Source organism: Arvicanthis niloticus, chromosome 29 (assembly GCF_011762505.2).
Source record: "Arvicanthis niloticus isolate mArvNil1 chromosome 29, mArvNil1.pat.X, whole genome shotgun sequence".
Lineage (NCBI taxonomy): Eukaryota > Metazoa > Chordata > Mammalia > Rodentia > Muridae > Arvicanthis > Arvicanthis niloticus.
The window spans coordinates 255,517-276,053 of record NC_133437.1 but is presented as its reverse complement, the minus strand read 5'-3'; the positions used below and the strand labels follow the sequence as shown (position 1 = coordinate 276,053).

Sequence of the window (20,537 nt, the reverse complement as noted above, 5' to 3'; positions counted from 1 at the left end):
ATTTCCAATTTTCTGAGGAACTTCCAGACTGACTTCCAGAGTGGTTGGATGGAATTAGAAAATATCATCCTAAATGAGGTAACTCAGACTCAAAAGGACATACATGGTATGTACTAAGTGGATATTAGCCAAAAAGCTCAGAATACCTATGAAACAAATCAAAAACCGTATGAAATTTAACATACTGTTAAATTTTTTAAACAAAAACCGTATGAAATTTAACAAGAAGGAAGGCCCAACTGTGGCTACTTCAATACTACTTAGAAGGGGGAACAAAATAATCACCAGAGGCAGAGGGATAGAGAGACCTGGATGGGAGAGGAGGAAGGAAAAAGGCAGGGGCAAGTAGGTGGAGAGACAGGAGAAAAGCTCAGAAGGCCAAGAGAATAAATAGAATAATGCAGTAGGCGTGGTGGGGGACACTGGAAACTTCTAGAGAAAAGTCCCAGACACCAGAGATGTGAGAGGCTCTCAGGACCTAATGGGGATGACCTTAGCTGAAATGCCCAACAGTAGGGAGATAGAACCCAAAGAGACCATCTCCAGTAGATAGACATGGTCCCTATTTGAGGCATGGGGCCACGCATACATCTTCAAAATTCTTGACCCAGAGTTGTTCCTGTCTAAAGGAAATGTAGGGACAAAAACAGAGCAGAAGCTGAATGAAAGGCCATCCAGAGACTGCCCAACTTGGAATCTATCCCATGTGCAGCCCCAATCCTTGACACTATTACTGATGCCATGTTGTGCTTGCAGACAGGAATCTAGCATGGCTATTCTCTGAGGGGCTCTACCAGCAGGTGACTGAGACAGATGCAGATACTTACAGGCAACCATTGGACTGAGCCTGGGGACCCCTATGGAAGAGTTAGGAGGACTGAAGGAGCCGAGGGGGATTGCAACCCTATAGGAAGACCAACAGTATCAACTAACCCAGACCCCCTCAGACCTCCCAGAAGCTAAGCCACCAACCAAACAGCAAACACAGGCTGGTCTGTGGCCCCCACTACATATGTAGCAGAGGACTGCCTTGTCTGGCCTCAGTGGGAAAGAGTATGCTTAATCCTGTAGAAACTTGATGCCTCAGAAAAGGGGGATGCTAGAGAGGTGAGGTGGAAATGGGTGAGTGGGTGAGTGGTGAAGAGCTCATGGAGGGGAGACCAGGAAAGGTGGGGGGGGCACATTTGGAATATAAATAAATAAAATATTTTTTTAAAAAAGGTAAACAGCCCCTGAGAGTCAATGAGATCAGACTTTAGCTCAATACTTGTAACACACACACACAAACACAGGAGAGGGGAAAGAGGGAGAGAAGGAGGGAGGGAGAGAGGAAGGGAGGGAAAAGAGTAGGAAGGAGGGAGAGAGACACAGAGAGAACATAGACAAAATGCATTAGCGTTTTTAAAGTGCTTTTATCCTAAGGCAAGAGAAAGTAGAGGGGTTTGGGTTAAGAAATATAAAGGACTATAGAATTCTAAACACTTCTCCAGTAATCCAGAATAGAATGGGAAACTTGGTGTCTGGTCATTTACTGATTTGACAGTCACAAAATCTGAATGGGCCTGACAGCTACCAGTTACTCTCTTTTGGTTTTTTTTGTTTTGTTTTGTTTGTTTTTTTGTTTTTGTTTTTTTGTTTTTTGTTTTTTTTGTTTTTTTTTTTTTTTTTTGTTTTGTTTTGGCACCATTCACCATGAAAGCAGAGGAAAAAGAATAAAGGCATCTCAGGAAAGTCAGTCTTATATTAATAGTTTCAAGCAAGCATTCCTCAAATAATTAACCTGAGTTGCTGGCCAAGAGCATGGTCAGAACTCCATAGGAAAGGCACAAAGGGGTGTTACCACAGACAAGATCTGAGAGACTAAAAACAGTCCAGCACCCTCCAAACCAGCATTCTGTACAGTCCATTACAAGCAAGTAACAGCACAAGTGAAGCAAAGGTGTTGATTTGGGTTCTATATCAGCTCACCAGCAATCCCTCTTTTCTCCAAGCCAACTAAAGATACCAACAGCAATGGGATTCCCACGTGTTAACAATGATGGAATGGGGCTAACAACTGTTCCCCTGCAAATCCTAAAAAGTATGTCTTTTCGTACAATTTATGTATTAACAAAATTCTCATGACCCCTAGTGGTTACCTTTACAACCATAAAATATGGTTCTTTTGTGCCCATTTTATAGGGAAAGAATCAAAGACACAAAGATTAAATGACTTGTCAGTATAGAATACTGCTACCTACTCTGCGTGCTCAACTGTCCATCATTCATCCAACTGATATTTCATACTCATGTCTACTGTTGGCACGATTACCAACTTATATGTAAGAAAACCAGGGTTACAGTGAGATCACAAGAGTTACCCAAACCCTCCACAGGCGAACAGCAAAGCTGTGTTTCATGAGAATCAAGAGTTCCTGCTCACCCATACTAACAAACACAGTATGGAAACAGCACAGAACCCCTACAGTTGCAGCCACCTGATTTTTGACAAAGATGCCAAATACATACACTAGAGAAAATGTCTCTTCAATAAGGAGTATTAGAATAACTGGGCATTTACGTGCAAAAGAATAAAGCTAGATCTATTTCTCACCTTCTATAAAGGCTGTTCTAAATGGATCTAAGAAAAATGAGGCAGAGAAGAGGCAGACTCCACCTCAGCAGGCTGTGACTGCCTTATTGGAACAGCAAGAGAGACCCAGCCTTTCCAAAGGATGAAGGCTGATCACCTTTACTAGAGGACATATATATACATATAGGTAGCTATAGATATTTTTGTGATTTGACTGGGAGTAGAGTGCATTGTTTTCAATACCTAGACATTGTTTCTGCAAATGGAGCTAAAGGTCAGGCCTGAGATAAATTCTTTATGGCTTGGCACTATCATCCAATGCATCATAACTCAATTCCTCATGATATGAGGCCATTACTCAACAATCTTAAGACCTGTAACTCCTGTTAGTGAAAAAAATTAGGGTAATCATTTTAAGATACAAGAATTTGCTGAGAAGAGACAGGGTTTTCTGAGGATTCCAGATACTCAGGAAGTAATGCCGAGAATTAACAAATGGGATTGCAAATCTTAAAAGCTGTGCATAGCAAAGAAATGGGAGTGAAAAGATATCCTGTAGAATTAGAGAAAATCTTTGCTAAATATATCTCAGATGGAAGATGAGCATCTACAATACATAAAGAACTCAAAAAACAAATACCAAGAACCAACACAATGGGCAAATGAAATGAGCCGGTCTCAAAAGAGGAAGTATAAATAAATTAATAAAATTTAATTAATGAAATTAATAAAATTTAATAAATAAAATTAAATTTAAAAAAATTATCACTAGCCATTGAGTAAATGTAAATGAAAACTACATTGAGTCTGCTCATTCCAGTAAAATGGCAGTCATTAAGGAAACTAAGTTAAGAAGTCAAACCAAAGTTTGGTAGGAATGTAAATTAGTCCAGGCACTATAGGAATTAGTGTGGAATTTCAAAAAAAAAAAAAAAAAAAAAAAAAGAGAGAGAGAAAAAAAAAGAAAATAATTAAAATACAGATCTATCCTCCTGGGAACTTTGTTGAAGGGTTCCAAAGAGACCTGCACACCAGTGTCCAGTGTAATCACACAGCTGTAGTGACAACAGCCAAATTATGGAACCCTCCCAGGTGTCTTATCTACAGAGGAATGGATACAGAAAATGTGATCTGTGTACACAAAGAACTTTTATTCAGCCATAAAGAATATGATAAAGACTATATCACTTGCAGGAAAATGGCTAAAACTACAGATTATGAGATGAAATCTCAGGCCCAGAAAGGCAAATATCCCATTCGTGATTACTAGGTTTTATATAGAGGGGGAGAAGAAAAGGAGGGGCAGTAGTAGAGAGAATGAGAGGAACAAAGTCAAAGTGTATCATACAATGGAATGAAAACCTTTTTATGGTTTTTCAGTACTGTATTCAATGTAATATAATGAAGGGTGAGCAAGATGTCTGTGGTAATGCTGCTTGTTGTCAAGCCTAATGACCTAGGTTCATTCCCTGGGACCCAAATTGTAGAAAGCGAGAACTAACTCCCTCAAGTTGTCTTCTGACTTCCCCATGTATGCTACGGCATATATACAAATAAATGAACAGAGTGAAAATTAACTTTTTGCTCTCCAATGGAGAATAAAAAAACTAAACTTAGGCTAGAACATTGAAGTACTGCTTTCAAATAATTGCTTTAAAAGCTGTCCCAACTCAACTAGTGTTGACCTAGCAACACTGACTTTCTAAAAGCTAATGGCAGAGTATAATGGTGCATACCTGTCATCCAACAATGGGTATATGAGGTAGAAGAGTCATGGGTTAAGAGGACAGCCTGGGCTACACAACAAGTTCGACTAAACAAAACAAAACCAGACAATGGGCCAGCCTCTTGTCAGTAGGCACACACCTGTAAGTCTACTAGCCAGTCATACTAAGGGGACCCCATTTCTGCCAGACTCCAGCCAGGTTTCGAACATAGCTTGGAGGTATGGCAGCAGTAAGAATGAAGACACTAACCACCAGCTGTTATTCAGGCAAGCAGCCCCAGTAGCTCAAGCCATCTTTATTTATACAAGTTCTAAAGCATCCAAGCATGAGTAGCTTCAATTTGTTTCTTTTTAATCATTTTTCCAAAAATCACGATACTTACTCATTTTAGTTTCTTTCTCCCACTCCCTTGTTGTCACTGACCTTTACCCACATCTAAGCATTAATTAACCATTACCTTGTATCTAAGCATGAATTTTATATTGCAAGTCAAAATGATTATATTTAGCCACGCACATCCTACTGTTCCCAGGCCAGCAGACACAAGCCCTAAGGCTAATCTTTATTAACAGCATGCTATATTTTTGTAGTCAGCAGAAAGTATGACACTATACCTAGAATATTTTCCAGGTGTAAGTCTAATAATTTCTAAATGGTTTACATACCACTTTTATGTTAACAGTAGTTTTTGATACCATCCTGTTCCTTTTTATACATTCCCAGAATGGTAATAATTGTTGCCTGATTCTTAACTGTTGGGATCAAGTTTCTTCTCTTCCTGGCAGTTTCTAGTTTCACTTTTATCTCCAAGGGGATCTCCAAGATTTAGAATTCTTTGTTAATTTTTTTGGCACCAAAGAGATGTCTGACCTTTACCATCCTTCATCTTTTCTCTGTATGTTCCCAAAGGTTTCAATTTCATTTTTTAAGAAACCATCTCCTAAGTTCATGGAATGTATTTAATCTCTTCTCTAAAAGAGTTAAGTAAGCAAGAATCATTAATCTAAGTAATTTTCTCCAGCTTACTAAGATGATTTTAGAGACAGCCAGGAGTAGGAGTAGTAGGGAGAACAGGTTTCTGTGTTCCAAATACAAAAACAAATAAAAGTTCAATAAACTAGAAAGAGGCCTTAATTCCCATATAGAAACTTTAGACTATTTAACAAAGACTCGTCCTAGAGGCTTTTGTTTCTAGTGAACTCACTGCAATCATGACTGACAAAAGAAAACTAAAACTTACCTAAAGAGTAAACAAAGCCAAAGCCTGGAGGGCCTGAGTCACAGGGATCTCAATAACATTTCCACTGGTCCTTGCCAAGTGGGCAGGAATTCTCCAAAGGCCTTGTCCTGAGGAGCTCCATTTGCAAAACATGGTTACAGCATGGCTTTTTACCACATTTCTACAACATTTTGTTGATCCCTAAACCTACAAACATCTGACCATCAATCCCTAACCTCTTGGCTTCCCTAAGCCCAAGAGACTAGTGCTATGCTCATGGCTCCACTGTCCCTAGAGCTGTGCATTCCCTTGCTGAACAGCTTGTTCCTCTGGTTTCATACCATGGTTCTGGTAATTAAGCGTGGAAAACAGGCTTAATCTCTCCTTTCTGCCAGCCCTTACTTAGAAAGGACTTACCTGCTTGGGAGAACACTCGCTAGAGAATAACCACACACCCCTAACTTGTCAAGAGCTGGGTGTTCCTGGCAGCAACCTGAGCAGTGCCTTGATCTATTGCCAAGATGGCAAAAACCTTGCAGGCATGGCAGTGGGCAAGTGTGTCCAGAACAACTGTCTCCTCTTCATAACAAGCCAAGATGAGGGACAGTGAGAAACAAGCTCCAGATAAAAAATAGCACTTAAAATCAGATACTACTCCCAATGACTAGCTTTGTTATCCCTTAGCCTTTTTGGCAGCTGGCAAGCTCACTTTTATCACTAGTGGGCTGAGGGGTGGGCCCATGAAAAATGTAACAGATCTTCAGCTAAGCATAGAGAGGTCTTTTTATATCACAGTACATGAACAGTCTGAAGGGTCTGAGGGCACAAGCCAAATATCAATCCACTACTTGCTAGATAAAATTTGTAGCAAGCAATAGCATCCTCTTAAAGTTTTCTTTTTCTAAAAGACATAGACAATAATTGTACCAAAAGAATAGCTTCATTGGATGAAGTCATGCATAAGACATTTAAGGCTAAGTCTGGTTCATTTTACACCCACATGGGAAAATGTGGTATGTTCCATTCACAGTTAAGATTGTTTAACAATGCCTTCCCAGCATAAAACACTTCCCAGCAAGCTTTGCTGCAGGTTATGGTCATGTGACTGAGATCTGGTCCTTTTGCACATATTGTCTCCCAAGAGCATACATGGACCTTGTAGAAAGATGTGAGAGTGACTGCCAGCAGAGCTATTGGATTAGAGTACTAAGTGCTGATGCTCCTGGCAAAGGCGCTGGCAGTTTCTGTATCCTCATCTCTATCTGCAAAAGAGAGCTAACAGTGTCAACCTGACAGAGGTCTGGGAGTTCAAAGACGCTAAAACATGAAAGCTCTTGATTGCTGCTATCCACTAACACTGACAACATGTGGCTATTTAAAATAAAATGAACTGTTCTAGTCCTAAGTGGCAACAGTCATGTTTTGAGTATTCCACAGCACAAGTGGCTGGAGGCTGCCCGACTGCAGGGAACATGTCCAACACCTGGCATGGTCATATGCTATACCTGTGTGAGCTCATCAGAGCAATACCGCAGAGTTCAATGTAGACCTCCTCACCAAGTAGGCATTTGATAGTCATTTATTGAAGAAAATGAAACATCCCAGCCCCAGGATCTCACTCCTGTGACCCCACACACACCAGTCAACACCACCAGCCCAATAGTACCCATGTTCTCTCAAACATGGCCCCAGGAGAGCAGGTGGTTAATAGTCTTCAACGTCGGAGTCCAAGTCTGAACTTTGTTGGTTCTGAATCTGACTCTGTTTCCGGTACAAAGAGGCCACCTGAGGAGAGTGGGGGTAGGGGTATGAGCAGCTCCCCAGTTATTCCCATCTCTATAGCTCCTAGCCAGAACCAACCCTTTACCCAGGGCCTCACCTGGTCGCTGGTAGTGGCCTGCTCTGGCTGCTTGTCTTCACGGACACGAATGAACCGAGGGAAACGAAGAGAGATCCCTTTCTCTTTGTCCACCTGTGGGAGAGAATAGTAATAGGGGAGGGACTCTGCTAGGCTCCAACTGCAATAAGCTGACAATTGACAAGTGACTCCCTATCTGGTCTCTTCTTCTTTCCTGACCTGGACCTTAGCTCAATGGGACTAGCAATGGGCTGTAAGAGTTAAAGAAGGTGCCAGCATGATTGAAATCTTGGTACCTGATGCACTGTAATACTCAGAAAATACAAGATTCTATAGTTACTTATATTGTTAGCATCTTGATAACCATGAATGCTGAAAAGCAGGCAGGGATTTAATGTCAGCGAGCAGTTCTCAGGAGCCAAGCAGCAGTTACCACAGCTCTCTGTGAAGCTATCTTTCTCACCTATGAACACAGGTGCAGACTGGCATTTTTGTGAGGCTTACATGGGAGATATGCCGGTTATTAAACTATGGGTGAGTCATGTAAGGTAGGACAAAGGTAGCTCCGTGCACTTGGTGCCAAGGGCCCTGGCTCTCTACTGTATAGTAAGTATAAAATAATAATACTAATGATGAGATAAACCAAGCTTGGCAGAACTTGCTTGTAATCCCAGGTGCTTAGGAAGATAAGGCAGAAGAATCTCAAGTTCAAGGCCTGTGTGGGCTAAATAAACAAAACAAAAACACAGGGAGAAAAAGAGGGAGATGGTAAAGCAGCAACACCTCAGTGAAGGGACTTGGCTCACAGGTAAAGCACCTGCCTAGATGAGGTGCTGAGAGCATAGCTTAGTGGTAGATCCCCTGCCTAGAATCCCCCAGTGAGAGGCTGAGGGCGTGGCTCAATGGTAGAGTCCCTCCCTAGAATCCCAAAGTGAGGGGCCAGGGACATAGAGCTCAGTGGTAGAGCCCCTGCCTAGGATCCCCCAGTGAGGGGCTGAGGGGGGCGTGGCTCAGTTGAGCCTAGAATCTCCCAATGAGGGGTTGAGGGCATAATAACTCAGTGGTACAGCAACTGCCTAGAATCCCACAGTAAGGGCATTTAGTAGCGAAGCAGTTATCTTAGGCTCCAAGAAAACCCTAAAAGCCAACAACAGCAAAAACCTAGGAGGTCCACATTGCAAGATACAAGTCTGCTTCTACTCAGAAAGTACATACCAGCCAAGCTTTAGGACAGGAAGAAAGGTCAATGAAAGAACCCTTTAAGTTCAGTTGTACTATCTCCTATGTGCTGCTCACTGACTGCTGGAGCCACCAAGACTATATCACTGATCTGTTCTGACATATGGACATTAGCCATGGAATTGCAAAACTGGTACCATGACAACTAATTCTGAGTGACTTCAGTCATGAAGGAAACCCTGGTGAGGCATGCTGAACTTTTTCATAAGTCTGGGTTCTCAAGTTACTTAGGAGACGAAGGTGAGAGGCTACCAACTGAGAAATGTCACTGTCTTCTTTTATAGCTGAGAATGATATTTGACACCCAAATATATTCAAAGTTTCTTGATTAGTATATAGGAACAGCACATCCCAAGATCTTTCCCCATCATCTCTGCCTTCCTTCCTTCCCTCGGAGAGTCCTTCCCAGACGCCAGCACTCACCAGGCCCCGTGCAGCAGGGTAGATGGGGGACAGGGAGAGATCAGCACACTTCACCTCCCATACAACGCTTGGGTCCAGCCAGTGGTCGGGGGCCACTGCCCCATCAATCCTCACATAGGGGCGAGGAGAAGGCAATACCAGGGCCTGCCATAAGCAGAGGAAAAGGAGATGAGTTTAAAATCTCAAAACCAGGGCCAAGGCTTAGGGGGATGGAGATTAGGGATGAGAGAAGGAGAAAAGAAAATGGAGCAGTCCTTAAAGCCAAAAAGCTAGATGAGAAGTATCAAAGGAAGGAGACACATTGGGACTGAGAGGGATACTAAAAATAGAGGCAGAAGCCCAGAGACAGAGACATAAGACAAAGACACAACACACAAGGGGAAAAGTTTTTGAGGGGGAGTGGCACAAGCCTGGGAAACAGCAGAGAGATATCCAAAAATGGAACAGAGATGGGTCAGACCTGAAGACACTAACATACAGGGCAGAGCTTCATACCCTAAAATACCTGAACCCATTAAGAAAAGTCATCCTTCTCTAGAGGCTCAAGGCACTTCTCAGGGAAAACTACCAGAACCCAATGGCCACATGTGTGCTGGGCTGGGACATGCAGTACTTTGGACAGCATCACCAGAAGTAGCTGGTAGATCTGGGACTTGAACCTGGATGTTCTGGGATCCCATGAAGCCAGAGTCCTGCACAGAGTAAGTGTGGTGAGAGATACCAGGTCACAGGACCCACCTGCAGGCTCTGGTAATGTTCCTCTAGCTCCTCATCGCTGAATCCAGTTCCCAGCTGCAGGAAAAAAATGGCAGAATAGAAGTTCATCTGGTCAGATGGTCAAGTAGCCCTGTTCTTGCTACCTGAGATGAAGTGGGGTGATGCTACTGAGCTATCAGCCACAATTCCCTGCCCAGAAGGGCTGTGCTTTTAATGCACTGTCCTTTGCTCTCTAACAACAACAACAAAACAAAACAAAACAAAACAAAAAAACCAAAAAATAAAACAAATAAAAAACAATCTACTCTCTTCTGTTGACTCTCCCCAATGTTTAGGCAACATCTCTACCACTAAGCCACCACTTCTCTAGCCCCTCACTGAGGGATTCCAGGCAGGTGTTCTACTCCTGAGCCACAGACCCACCCCTTCACTGGGATATTCTAGAGCCAAGGGCTCTACCACTGAGCCATGGCCCCAGCCCCTCACTGGGAGATACTAGGCAGCATCTGTACTGCTGAGCTACATTCCCAGCTTCATACCCAGGATGGCACTGGCCTTGTGACTCATTAAGTCCCAAGTGGCTGGAATCACAAGCTTGCACCACCACTTACCACTCCTACCCTTAACATTATCAAGGCAATGCTAAAATGGGAGTAGTAAGTCTGTGCTGTTAGCTACCTATAACCGTTTATGTAAGTTTCTAACTAGACAGGTGCTGTCTGTATTAATAGCCTAATTATTTCTTACCTTCTGCCCTAACAATAGTGCTTTTAAAACTCAAATGGTAACATACTAGTGCCTAAAAATGTGGCAAATTACAAGCTACTTGATCACATGGGTAAACATGTTGACTGAACCTGCACATGCATGGTAACAGGTGCACCTCAGAGTAGAACTATATCCCTCCCAGTTCCGTGATCAGCACCAAGTCCAGAGGACCTTGCATATGGCCTGCAGCTCTTCACTCTCCTCATCGTAGGCAGCCAACAGGAAGCCCCCATACCGGCCAGCTCGCTTCCCCCGGCCCAGGTAGGCACCAATCACCACAAGGTCCAGAGTGTCACCCACACCATCAAGGTAGTCCTTCTTCAGCTGGAGGAGGAAAGTAAGGGTGAGACAGGCAGAAAGGCAGATGGGAACATGCTACTAGATATGTGTACTTGAGAGCTTTGAGGAAGAGAAGTAAGGCTCAGGGGAAGCTGCAAGTAAAAGTGCTTTCCAGCTTTTAGCAAATCAAATGAGCTGGAGGTGTGTGAGGGGAATCATCCTTTAATCTTCCCAGGCTGAGCTAGAATCTGGATCCTCCTGCCTCAGTCCCCAGAATGCTGCAGTTCAGTATATACTACACACCCAGCTTGGGAGGCACCTTGTTTTCCTCTTTGCTTTAGTTCCCGAATACCCATTTCTTCACCCTTACCCATCTATTCAAGAAACACTTACAAAGCCGGGCGGTGGTGGCGCATGCCTTTAATCCCAGCACTTGGGAGGCAGAGGCAGGTGGATTTCTGAGTTCAAGGCCAGCCTGGTCTACAAAGTGAGTTCCAGGACAGCCAGGACTACACAGAGAAACCCTGTCTCGGAAAACCAAAAAAAAAAAAAAGAAGAAAAGAAAAAAAAAGAAAAGAAGAGAAACACTTATGAAGCACCAGCTGAGTGTCTTGCAGGCACTTATGATTATGGGAACAAAAGTGAACTAAGGCAAGGAAGGTTTGTAAACAATGACCTGATTCTAGACAGGACAAACAGAACAAAAAAAAATTAAAAAAAAAAGTACAGCAGGACTGGCTTTCACAGCTCCCAAGAGCCTCCATCTGTCATCTTGTGCCAGAAAACATTCCCCTAGTCTCAACATTTTAGCCCAATCCTACATCCACATTCTACATTACATTCTCTAAAAACCAGCCAGAGGACCCCTGCAAAATGACAACAGGATCACGTGACTTTCACTAAGATCCTGCTGGCTTACTGAAACCTTTAGAAAAGAACCCAGTTTGGTCTCACAAGGCCCAAGGTGCTAGTCTTACCTTGACTGTTCCCTTGACCTCCCCTGCTCACTCTGTGTCCTATATACTGAGCCTACTTCACCTCTAAGCCATTGCACCTGTGGCTCTCCAGCCCACCTACTCTACCCTCTTTACATAATCCATCCTTTCCTGTTGTCCACTGCTGGGCCCAGATGTCACTTCCAGACAATTCTTCTGAACTACCCAGGACCCCCTCAAGACTCTCCCTAAGCAAGCTGACTCTTTCCATGAGTTCTTCAGAAGCAAGTTACCCTGGACACAACCCAGAAGCCTCTTCTCTGTACAACTCATGCAACAAAAACACAGACAGGGGACATGAAGACCAGGCTTGGCTTCCTCACCATGATATCCCTAAAGCTTAGGCTAAAGTTCACAGTGAGTTCCTGGAAGAGCCATTAACCACACTTTACTTCAGCACATCAAACTGGAGTATAATCATATAATGGGATCTCACACTCAATTAGGGAGTGGATGGAGACTCTGTGCCAAGTAGGGATAGGCATCCACACTGGGAAGGCCAAGCACAAGACAGAATCACCTTGAGCCAATTGTGTGACCTCTTGGCGATCTCATAGGTGGCATCAACATCCAAGGTCTTCACCATCAGGCCCTCACAGGAGTCTGTAGAAAACATGGAAGCCTGACTGAGGAAGCAGTGGCTCACAAGATTATGAATAAGCAGGCAGGATTCCAGGAGAAGATCAGGGTTTGGAAGATGGAAACATGGTCAGCACAGGTACAGCAAAGCTTCAAACCCTGGGAGAGAAGAGCAGTTACACTCACCCTTCACTGATTGCTCTAAGAACTCAGCAATCTGCTCGATGTCCTTGGTGTCCAAGGAGGTGGCAAAGACAAATTCACCCTCTGTCTCCACAAAGTTCTCCCTGAGCAGCTGCCGGCGTCGAGACAGGGGCTGGCGAGCCAAGGACTATGAGGAAAGGAAGTGGGCAACACTGAGGACACAAAAACTGTACAAGTGCAGACCTTGACAGCATACACAGGGTCACATATTCAAGAGGATCTTCCCTATGCTAATGAAGGACTGGGAATCACCTTCTAAGTGAGAAACACATTAGTCAATGCAATGGTCCCTCTATATCTATGGAAGCCTTGCCCTAGATACCAAAGTTCAGACATGCTAACATCCTTTATAAACAATGGTTCAGTAAGCTAGGCAGGGGTGGTGCCTGCTTGCTAACTTAGGAGGCCCAGGCAAGATCACACACATGCCAACTTTATACATACAGACAAGACAGATATAACCTGAATGAGACATCGTCTACCCATGGGAAGGCTAGCCTCTGCTCACCTTATTACTCTAAGGTAAACTCATGTGTCTAGTGGAAACAATCTGCGCTCTGTGGCTCAGTTAGCCAGGTCCATATAGAATGTCAGTTCTCCTGATGCCCCAGTAACAGATTCAGATCTGAACTAGTACAGAGATTTGACTGGCACTGGCCAGACAGAAGACATCAAGAGAGAAGCAGAGAGAGGAGTCAAGAAAAGAATGAGAGATTTTACAACTCAGCCCTACCCCATAAGCACATAGGATGATCTCTCACTAGGCTGAGGTGAAAATGATTTCTAGTATTCTAAATGACCATTTTCAAACTTTTCAGTCTCAAGACCCTTAATAATCTTTTTTCTTTTCTTTAAAGCAGATACTAAAGACTAGAGATATTTATGAGACATCAGGTCTCATAAACACCAGGCATGCATGTACTTTACTTCTGAGCCTCAGCCCTTCACTAGGGGATTCTAGGCAGGGACTCTACTGATGTGGATAGCCCTAGCCTTTTGCTTTCATGGTATTTCCACTCCTGGGAGGGGCTGCAGAGGAGGAGTGAATCTTGTGAACCTTCTGTCCAATTGGATTTATAAAATAAAGGCTAGAGCCAATGACTGGGCAGTAGAAGGGGAGGTGGAGAAAAAGGCTTAGGGGAGGAGTCGGAAGAGGAGGAGTTAGAAGAGGAGTTGGGGGGGGGGGGGGAGGGAGGCTTATGGAGAGCCAAGGAGCCAGAGGAGCCTTTGGAGCCATTGGAGGAAGGACAAGGAGGAGGAGAAGAACATGGCTTAGAAAACCACAGGTTTTAAGGGATCTCATAGCTGGGGAATAGAGTAATACAATGGTAAGTCTGCCCAATCCAAGGCTTGCAGTTTATAATCATAAATATTGAGTTGTGTTTTCCTTGACTGGACGTGTTTGGGTCAGAGATTTACCACAACACTCTACCACTGAGCAACACCCCCAGCTTACTAAAATGTACTTGAGGACTCTTGTTTAAAGACCTTCTATTTAGGGGAAAAGAAGAGGGGTCACACTTCTTGATATTTGTGATACAGAACTTTTGAAATTTAAAGACTTGTTAATTCATTAAAAAACAGTGCATCCAATACACCCAAATAGCATTTTTTTCTGCTCTGCAAATGAAGCTTGGGGTCTTGAGAGCAAGCTAAACATGTGGTCTGCTCCTGTGCTACACCTCCATGCCTCCAAACAGCATGTTTTATAAAACACATCTCTATTTTAAAATGAACAGCGAGCCAGGCAGTGGTGGCGCACGCCTTTAATCCCAGCACTTGGGAAGCAGAGGCAGGCGGATTTCTGAGTTCGAGGCCAGCCTCGTCTACAGAGTGAGTTCCAGGACAGCCAGAACTACACAGAGAAACCCCTGTCTCAAAAAAACCAAAAGAATAGCCAGAAGAGGGGCTACAGCTGAATGACTGTGTACAGAACCTTTTGTTTAAGAGAACAGAAGCTGGCTTTTCCAAAGTTTCTGCAGTCATGGGGAGAAAAACCTACTTCATACAGATATGATAGGAAGAAGAATCATACAAATGTAAAACCACAAGAAGAGTCCTCAAAAACACCCTGCAAGGAAGACTGGGGGCCTCTGACCTCCAAAGTCCACACTTAAGAAAGCTACTGCCCATGCATGAGATCCCAGCTCAATGCTGGGGTAAAATCAGAAACAGAAGCCAAAGAGACAGCTCCAAGCTCTCTCCAACCTGTGGCCACCTGTCACAAAGCAGAACTCACCTCTCCATTGAGGTAGATGAGGTCAAAAGCATACAGACACACTTGCACCTGTATCTCCGATGCATCAACATCCTAGTTGGAACAGAATAAGAGACCAGGCATGAGGGCAGGAGAGGTGTCATTCTGTGCCCTATCTCATCACGTCTCAGGCTGACCCTACCATTCCTCACTCCTACCCCCAGCTAAGGTCACACTGCCTAGGAGGCAGCAATGCTGCAGGCATAAGCCCTAAATGAGGGTGGCTCTTGGGAAATCCTAACCTCATTCTCCTTCACACATGATTTGCTTTCCAGCCTCCCTTGTAGCTAGCTGATGATGATAAAATGCCACAATTCTAGCCAACTAAATATAAAAGGAAAGCCAGCTGAGGTACAAGATATGTGACTTCCCCAATAGGGCTTTCATAGTAAAATGACAGATACAGGAAAAGAACCCTTCTACTTTTCCTAACTGGGATGCTGGGATAAGAATGTGATGGCTTGTACAATGGTGGCCACTTTGCCAAAGCTAGGAGATCCACATCCAGATTCATTGTGCCCCTTAGAGAACCAAGTAGTCCCCAAAAGTCAGGACTGGGAGGAAAGACACAAAGTGTGGCACTGCTCCAGCAGCATATCGGTTGATGCTACCTTGCGCTTGCGTGTAGTGAGCACTTGGAATGGCTGGATCTGCTTCTTTTCCCGGTCCCAGGCCACAGCCTCAGTGTCCAGAATGAAAGATGTGACTGAGGGGTGTTTAATCTACAAAAGGAAGAGGTCAAAAGACAGAAGCAGACCAATGAATTCCTTTACCTTTCCACTGCTCTCTCAAACCACAGCTGACCTCAGCAATACACAAGTCCTCACCAAGGTATACTAGCTTTCCTGATGTCTTGACATTTGGTACAACAGACCCGACACTGTAGCAGCAGCCAGAGAAACTTCCCTCTTCTCTTAACCACATTCAACTTCTTGTGAACCCAATACTTCCACTCTGAGATCTGGCTAAGCCAGACTGTCTCCACCTCACCACACCCCACCTCAACCACCCCCAACTGCCAGCCTCCCATCCTGCACTGACCTTGACTGCAATAGTCTCTGGCTAGCAGACAGGGTAGTTTTCACAAACCCTGATTATTTTGGCTGTACTTGCTGATATAAATCGTATGCCACTTCCCTGAGTTTTAGAGAACTTTCATCAGTTCCTGATCCTCTTTCCTTGCCTGGTCCCCTCAGCCTCTTGTGGCTTCAGCACATCAGCAGGTGGTCTGTGTCTCTAAGGGACTGGTGTCTCACAGCACTGGGCCTTTGCATTGCTTGTCTTCCTCCCCACTCCCTTTCCTGTGGTCTGCCTTCCCTGGAAAGCCTTCTTTTCCAAGACACAATGCCAGGAACTGCCTTTCTCATTGCATCCCAGAGCTAGCTGTACGGTTTAGGAGCACTGCTTTCTTGACAAATGAAAAAAAGTTCAAATCTACTTTTCCCTCACTAGTGCTAGGGATTAAACATAGGGTCTTGGGTAGCACATGTCAAGCAAACATTCTACTACTGAGCCATACTACCAGTCACTCACTGGTGTTTTCAAAGCAATGGCTCCATCAGTGAGCCATGCCTTCAGCTCCTAACTGGTGGACTAAAGACAAGTGCAGTACTACTAAGCCACACCTCCAGTTTCTCATTGTTAAGACTCTACACTAGTGTTCTAACCACTGAGCATTATCTCAGCCATAGTTATGGGTTTTTTTTTCAGTCATAGATATTGGACCTTTTCTTCAGAGTCCATATTGCCCATCTCTAATGAAAGCAGCAAGCCCTGCCTGTGGTACCACAGGTCATGGCACACAGTAGAGGCCTAATCAACTCTTGCTGAATAAGAACTGGCACAGAGAAAACATATTGCTTAAGGCCACTTCTGGGATACAGCAAAACTAAGTGTTCTCAGTGGTAAAGAGTAATGTTCTTACACAGGATCGGATTCAATTCCTAATATCCACAAGGTGCAAAGAAACTCCTGGCCTAAGACCGAGCCCTGCTCTGCCTCTGAGCTACTTGTACAACCCCAGCTGCTCACACTCCAGAGTTCTTGAGATCCTCTCTCAGCCTCACCACTGGACAGACTCCAGCCTGATCCAGGATTCTACTAAAGTCATTCAAAGGAATCTGTGTTAGACAGTATCCATAAGCTGAAGCCAGTGGGGGTAGCGGGCTGGGTGGGACATAAGCCTAAAACATTCTTTCTCACTGTTTCTGTCTGGATTGTAGAGGCTATGGGGAGACAAAAATGGGGATGAAAAGCTGACCAACCAAAGATAGTGGAGTCAGAACAGCCTACACCTGGCTCCAGATCAGAAAAGTAAGCAACATTGGCTCAGGCCACACTGAAGCCAAGTTTATCATATGCAGATATATATTTTCCAAACTCTTCCTAGTGAACTCCATCCCCACAAAACCAGGTTGGTCCAGAGGGGGCTGTACAACCCAGCAGGCAGATGCTCACCTTGGGGATGCGGCTGATAATGTCAGGATACTTTCCTGTGTTGTCTTCCTGGTTCCTGCTGAAGATCTTCACTTCTCCATCTTCCAGAACGTGTATCTACCATCACAGGAGAAGGAAGAGGAAATCAAGCCAGTTCTTCCTATGTGACACTGTCTTCATATCTCATCTTCACTCATAGGTTGGGAAGCTCAAAGAGCTGCTACACAGATGGGAGAAAATCACCTCAAGTTTCCTGATACCTTGAACCTGTGTCTGGCATCCACCATCTTTTTTTTTTTTTTTTTTTTTTTTTTTTTTTAAAACTTCTATTTAAAGTGTGTGTGTGTGTGTGTATGTGTGTGTGTATGGCACTTAAGACCTATACCGAGTACCTTCCTCACACAGGAAGGGTTGGACTCGCTCATACCTGTGCCCTCTGCCCATCGTACTTGTACTCGCAGGTAAAGTCGACCTCTTCAAAGCGTTTCAGGACCTCGCTGACACCCCGAGTGGGATGGGCCAGCATTGGTTTCAGAGGGACCCCTGGGAGGAAAGAAAGCAAGTTAGGAGGGCAGAGGAAAGGCAACAGATAACGAATTAGAGGGAGAAGCAAAAGCTACCAATGTGCATTTGCACCTACTACTCACTTCTCCTGACATCATGTAAGGGAGAGGACTACCCACATTTCAGAAGAGAAACTTGGGTCCCCATACCTGCCTCCCTAGACGCTAATAAAGGCCATAAATAGGTACAGAAGTGATAAGTAACAAACAAGTAATATGGTCACATTAGTCATATCCTTTACAAGCAACATTACCTCCCACCTTCCCCGATCATATAGGCTTTGGAGTGAAAGGAAGCAGATAGAAGGACGAGATAGAAGGAACCCAGGTCCCCGGATGAACACTAGAGCACAGCCACATGCTGCCACAGCTGCCTGCCTTGCTCTGAACATGTATGTACATGACAAATTCTGTGGCCAAACCACTGCCTTCTGGACTGCTGCAGCCCATCCCCGGCTCAGTTCACAAAGACTTGAGGGGGAAAAGATAAGGGCCTCAGCAAAGAGAACAAGTACTCAGAAATAGTTTGGGTATGGTTGTTCACACATGCTCCATGGAAGATAGCTGCCCCAGCCTTGAGGACCTATGGAGTCATACCTGGGCTCAGCTTGCAGTGCTCTGGGAGATGTTCCAGGCCATGTTCCAGGAGCACAGGGATGATTCGATCCAGGTCAGGCACCTCACTAGGCATGGGTTGGAGAAAAGAAAGCAAGATGACAAGGTCTTTTGTTTTCTTCCATGGTGCTGAGAAAAGGGGTAGAACCCAAGCCTTGGGCATATGTAGACAACCTTCTGCTGCTGGACTATACCATACCTGGAACCCAAATAGGACAGACCTAGGCAGGCATTGGCAAATTCAAGGGAGTGGATTCTAGGCAAGCACACTCTTAGCCCCTTCCTGGTGGATTCTAGCAAAGCAGTCAACAAACCCACTGCTTGATTTTATAAGACAGGATCTTGCTACATATCCCAAGTTGGCAGAGAACTTGAGATACCAAAGGTATACTAGGATTTCAAGACTGTACCACCACACCTAGCTTATGACAGCTCTTTCTACAAACTCCTAACTGAAAACTCTAGATAGAGATCCCTCAGCCCATGCCTGGGCTTTACTTATCTTTGTGACCATGTCCCCAACTCTGGCCACCTGGTGTTCTACTCTCAGTCACCACACATCATGCTGTTTTTTCCTCAGCATGCATCCTCCATTACCCCTTGCTCATGTCCCCGTGACTGTGTCCCACTCAAGGCTATTGTTGACTTATTCAGCTAGTCTGGGACCGGGCAGAGTGGGTTGGACAGAGCTTGGCAGATGTTGGATGCTCCAGAGGCTGAGCCACTGGGAGATCTGTGAGAAACGCATCACTGCTGTGTGCCCAGCACCCAGGGCAGTCAGGTGCAGATCCAGTACAATGGGGACATTTATGAAACGGCTCACTGTCCCCCTTTCCTCTCTGGCATAACAACCAGGTCAGTCAATGGCTAAAGTCCTTCCATGTGGCTCACTATAAAGCCCTAATCATCTCTGTGCTGGTAATATCTATTATGATTAGTCACTGCCCTCTTCTCTGGGTACCTTAGGGCTTTGGCTGAAACTCTGGGCATCTTGTGCCTGCAACCCTCACATGCTATCTCTGCCTCTCATAGCTCACAACCCAGCATCATCCCTATCTAGACCATAATACCTTGTTATTGTGAGCCCCATGTCAGTCACTCATGTGTTAGTCATTATTTTGCCCCAACCCTGCATCTCACCAGAAGGTCTGCTTCAAGATCATGTTTCGTTCTTCCAACCACATCTTCCTGGCCTCTGCTGTCTTGCCCTTCCCAGCATCCACCACGGCTATGGGAAATTCTATGAAAAGACCAACCAGCAGCTTAGTAATGAGCAAGACCCCTCAGTAATTCAAGGGTCCAGGGTCACAGAGGGTGGTGTATGGCATGTGATAGGGCAAGAAATGAGGTAGGCTGCCCAAGTGCATTCTCAGAAGAGAATGGGGCAACAGATGGAAAAGACAAGCCCTAGTAACACAGTGATGGGAGGAAAATGGGCCAGAGCTACTCACCTTGGCCAGGGGGTGTGAGGCTCACAGCCTGGGCAAGAGCAGCCAGCACCGACTGCTCAGCCAGCCCAAGGCGCAGCCGCCCACTTAGGGACCTGAGGATAGAGCAGCAGGTGTGAGCTGACTGGCCACTCTCATCTTGCCCATCACACTTTGCCTGCTCCTGTCTCCCAACCTCCACCTTTTGTGGAACCTCTTCAATATTCAGTCTTCAAAGCCTCAAAGGGACTCAACATATCACATAACTCCTAAAAGAGGAGAAAATCAGGGCCAGCCAGAGATGGCCATGACTGATGGTCACTGGGAGACAGGAGGAATCTCACAGCCAAGAGGGTAGAGGCTTGAGGAGGCCAAGTTAAGGCAAAAGCTGAAACAGAACCTAATTTGCTACTGGGTGTGACAGTCAAAAACCTGACCCATCCCAGGCTGGGTAGCTACACTGCCCGCACCGTACCTCAGTTCCAGTGAGGATAATACCTCACATACTGGCTGGGAGACTAGATGGCATCAAACAGTAGGTACAGTAGTAGAACACCTAAAAAATTGCCTCAAGACACACTTCAAGAGAGATCAGTAACTTTCCTTCCACTGTCATGACAGCTTATGCTGAACATGAGCCAAGGGAGACATCAGTAATT

At 44.8% G+C, this 20,537-nt stretch overlaps 2 protein-coding genes across 5 annotated transcripts in view; both read right to left on the bottom strand.

Annotated features, from left to right (window-relative positions):
• The window catches only part of Pla2g4c (phospholipase A2 group IVC), a 43,308-nt gene extending 36,378 nt beyond the window's left edge, over positions 1–6,930 (bottom strand). The window contains exon 1 of one of the 4 annotated variants that reach the window (XM_076926979.1): positions 5,540–6,930. The gene's annotated coding sequence lies outside the window, so the exon portion shown is untranslated. The remainder of the gene's footprint in view (positions 1–5,539) is intronic. The other 3 variants (XM_076926978.1, XM_076926977.1, XM_076926980.1) reach the window with 3 other exon arrangements.
• Positions 6,931–7,081: 151 nt separating this feature from the next.
• Positions 7,082–20,537, bottom strand: part of Lig1 (DNA ligase 1) — a 33,719-nt gene continuing 20,263 nt past the window's right edge. Inside the window, exons 15-28 of the mRNA XM_076926972.1 lie at positions 19,903–19,994; positions 19,592–19,691; positions 18,434–18,519; positions 17,701–17,816; positions 17,295–17,390; positions 15,449–15,559; positions 14,820–14,891; positions 12,563–12,707; positions 12,318–12,400; positions 10,695–10,847; positions 9,777–9,830; positions 9,039–9,182; positions 7,398–7,490; positions 7,082–7,303 (exon numbers count right to left, since the gene is read on the bottom strand). Coding sequence (XP_076783087.1) covers positions 7,223–7,303; positions 7,398–7,490; positions 9,039–9,182; positions 9,777–9,830; positions 10,695–10,847; positions 12,318–12,400; positions 12,563–12,707; positions 14,820–14,891; positions 15,449–15,559; positions 17,295–17,390; positions 17,701–17,816; positions 18,434–18,519; positions 19,592–19,691; positions 19,903–19,994 — 1,426 coding nt within the window. The 3' untranslated portion in view covers positions 7,082–7,222. The remainder of the gene's footprint in view (positions 7,304–7,397; positions 7,491–9,038; positions 9,183–9,776; positions 9,831–10,694; positions 10,848–12,317; positions 12,401–12,562; positions 12,708–14,819; positions 14,892–15,448; positions 15,560–17,294; positions 17,391–17,700; positions 17,817–18,433; positions 18,520–19,591; positions 19,692–19,902; positions 19,995–20,537) is intronic.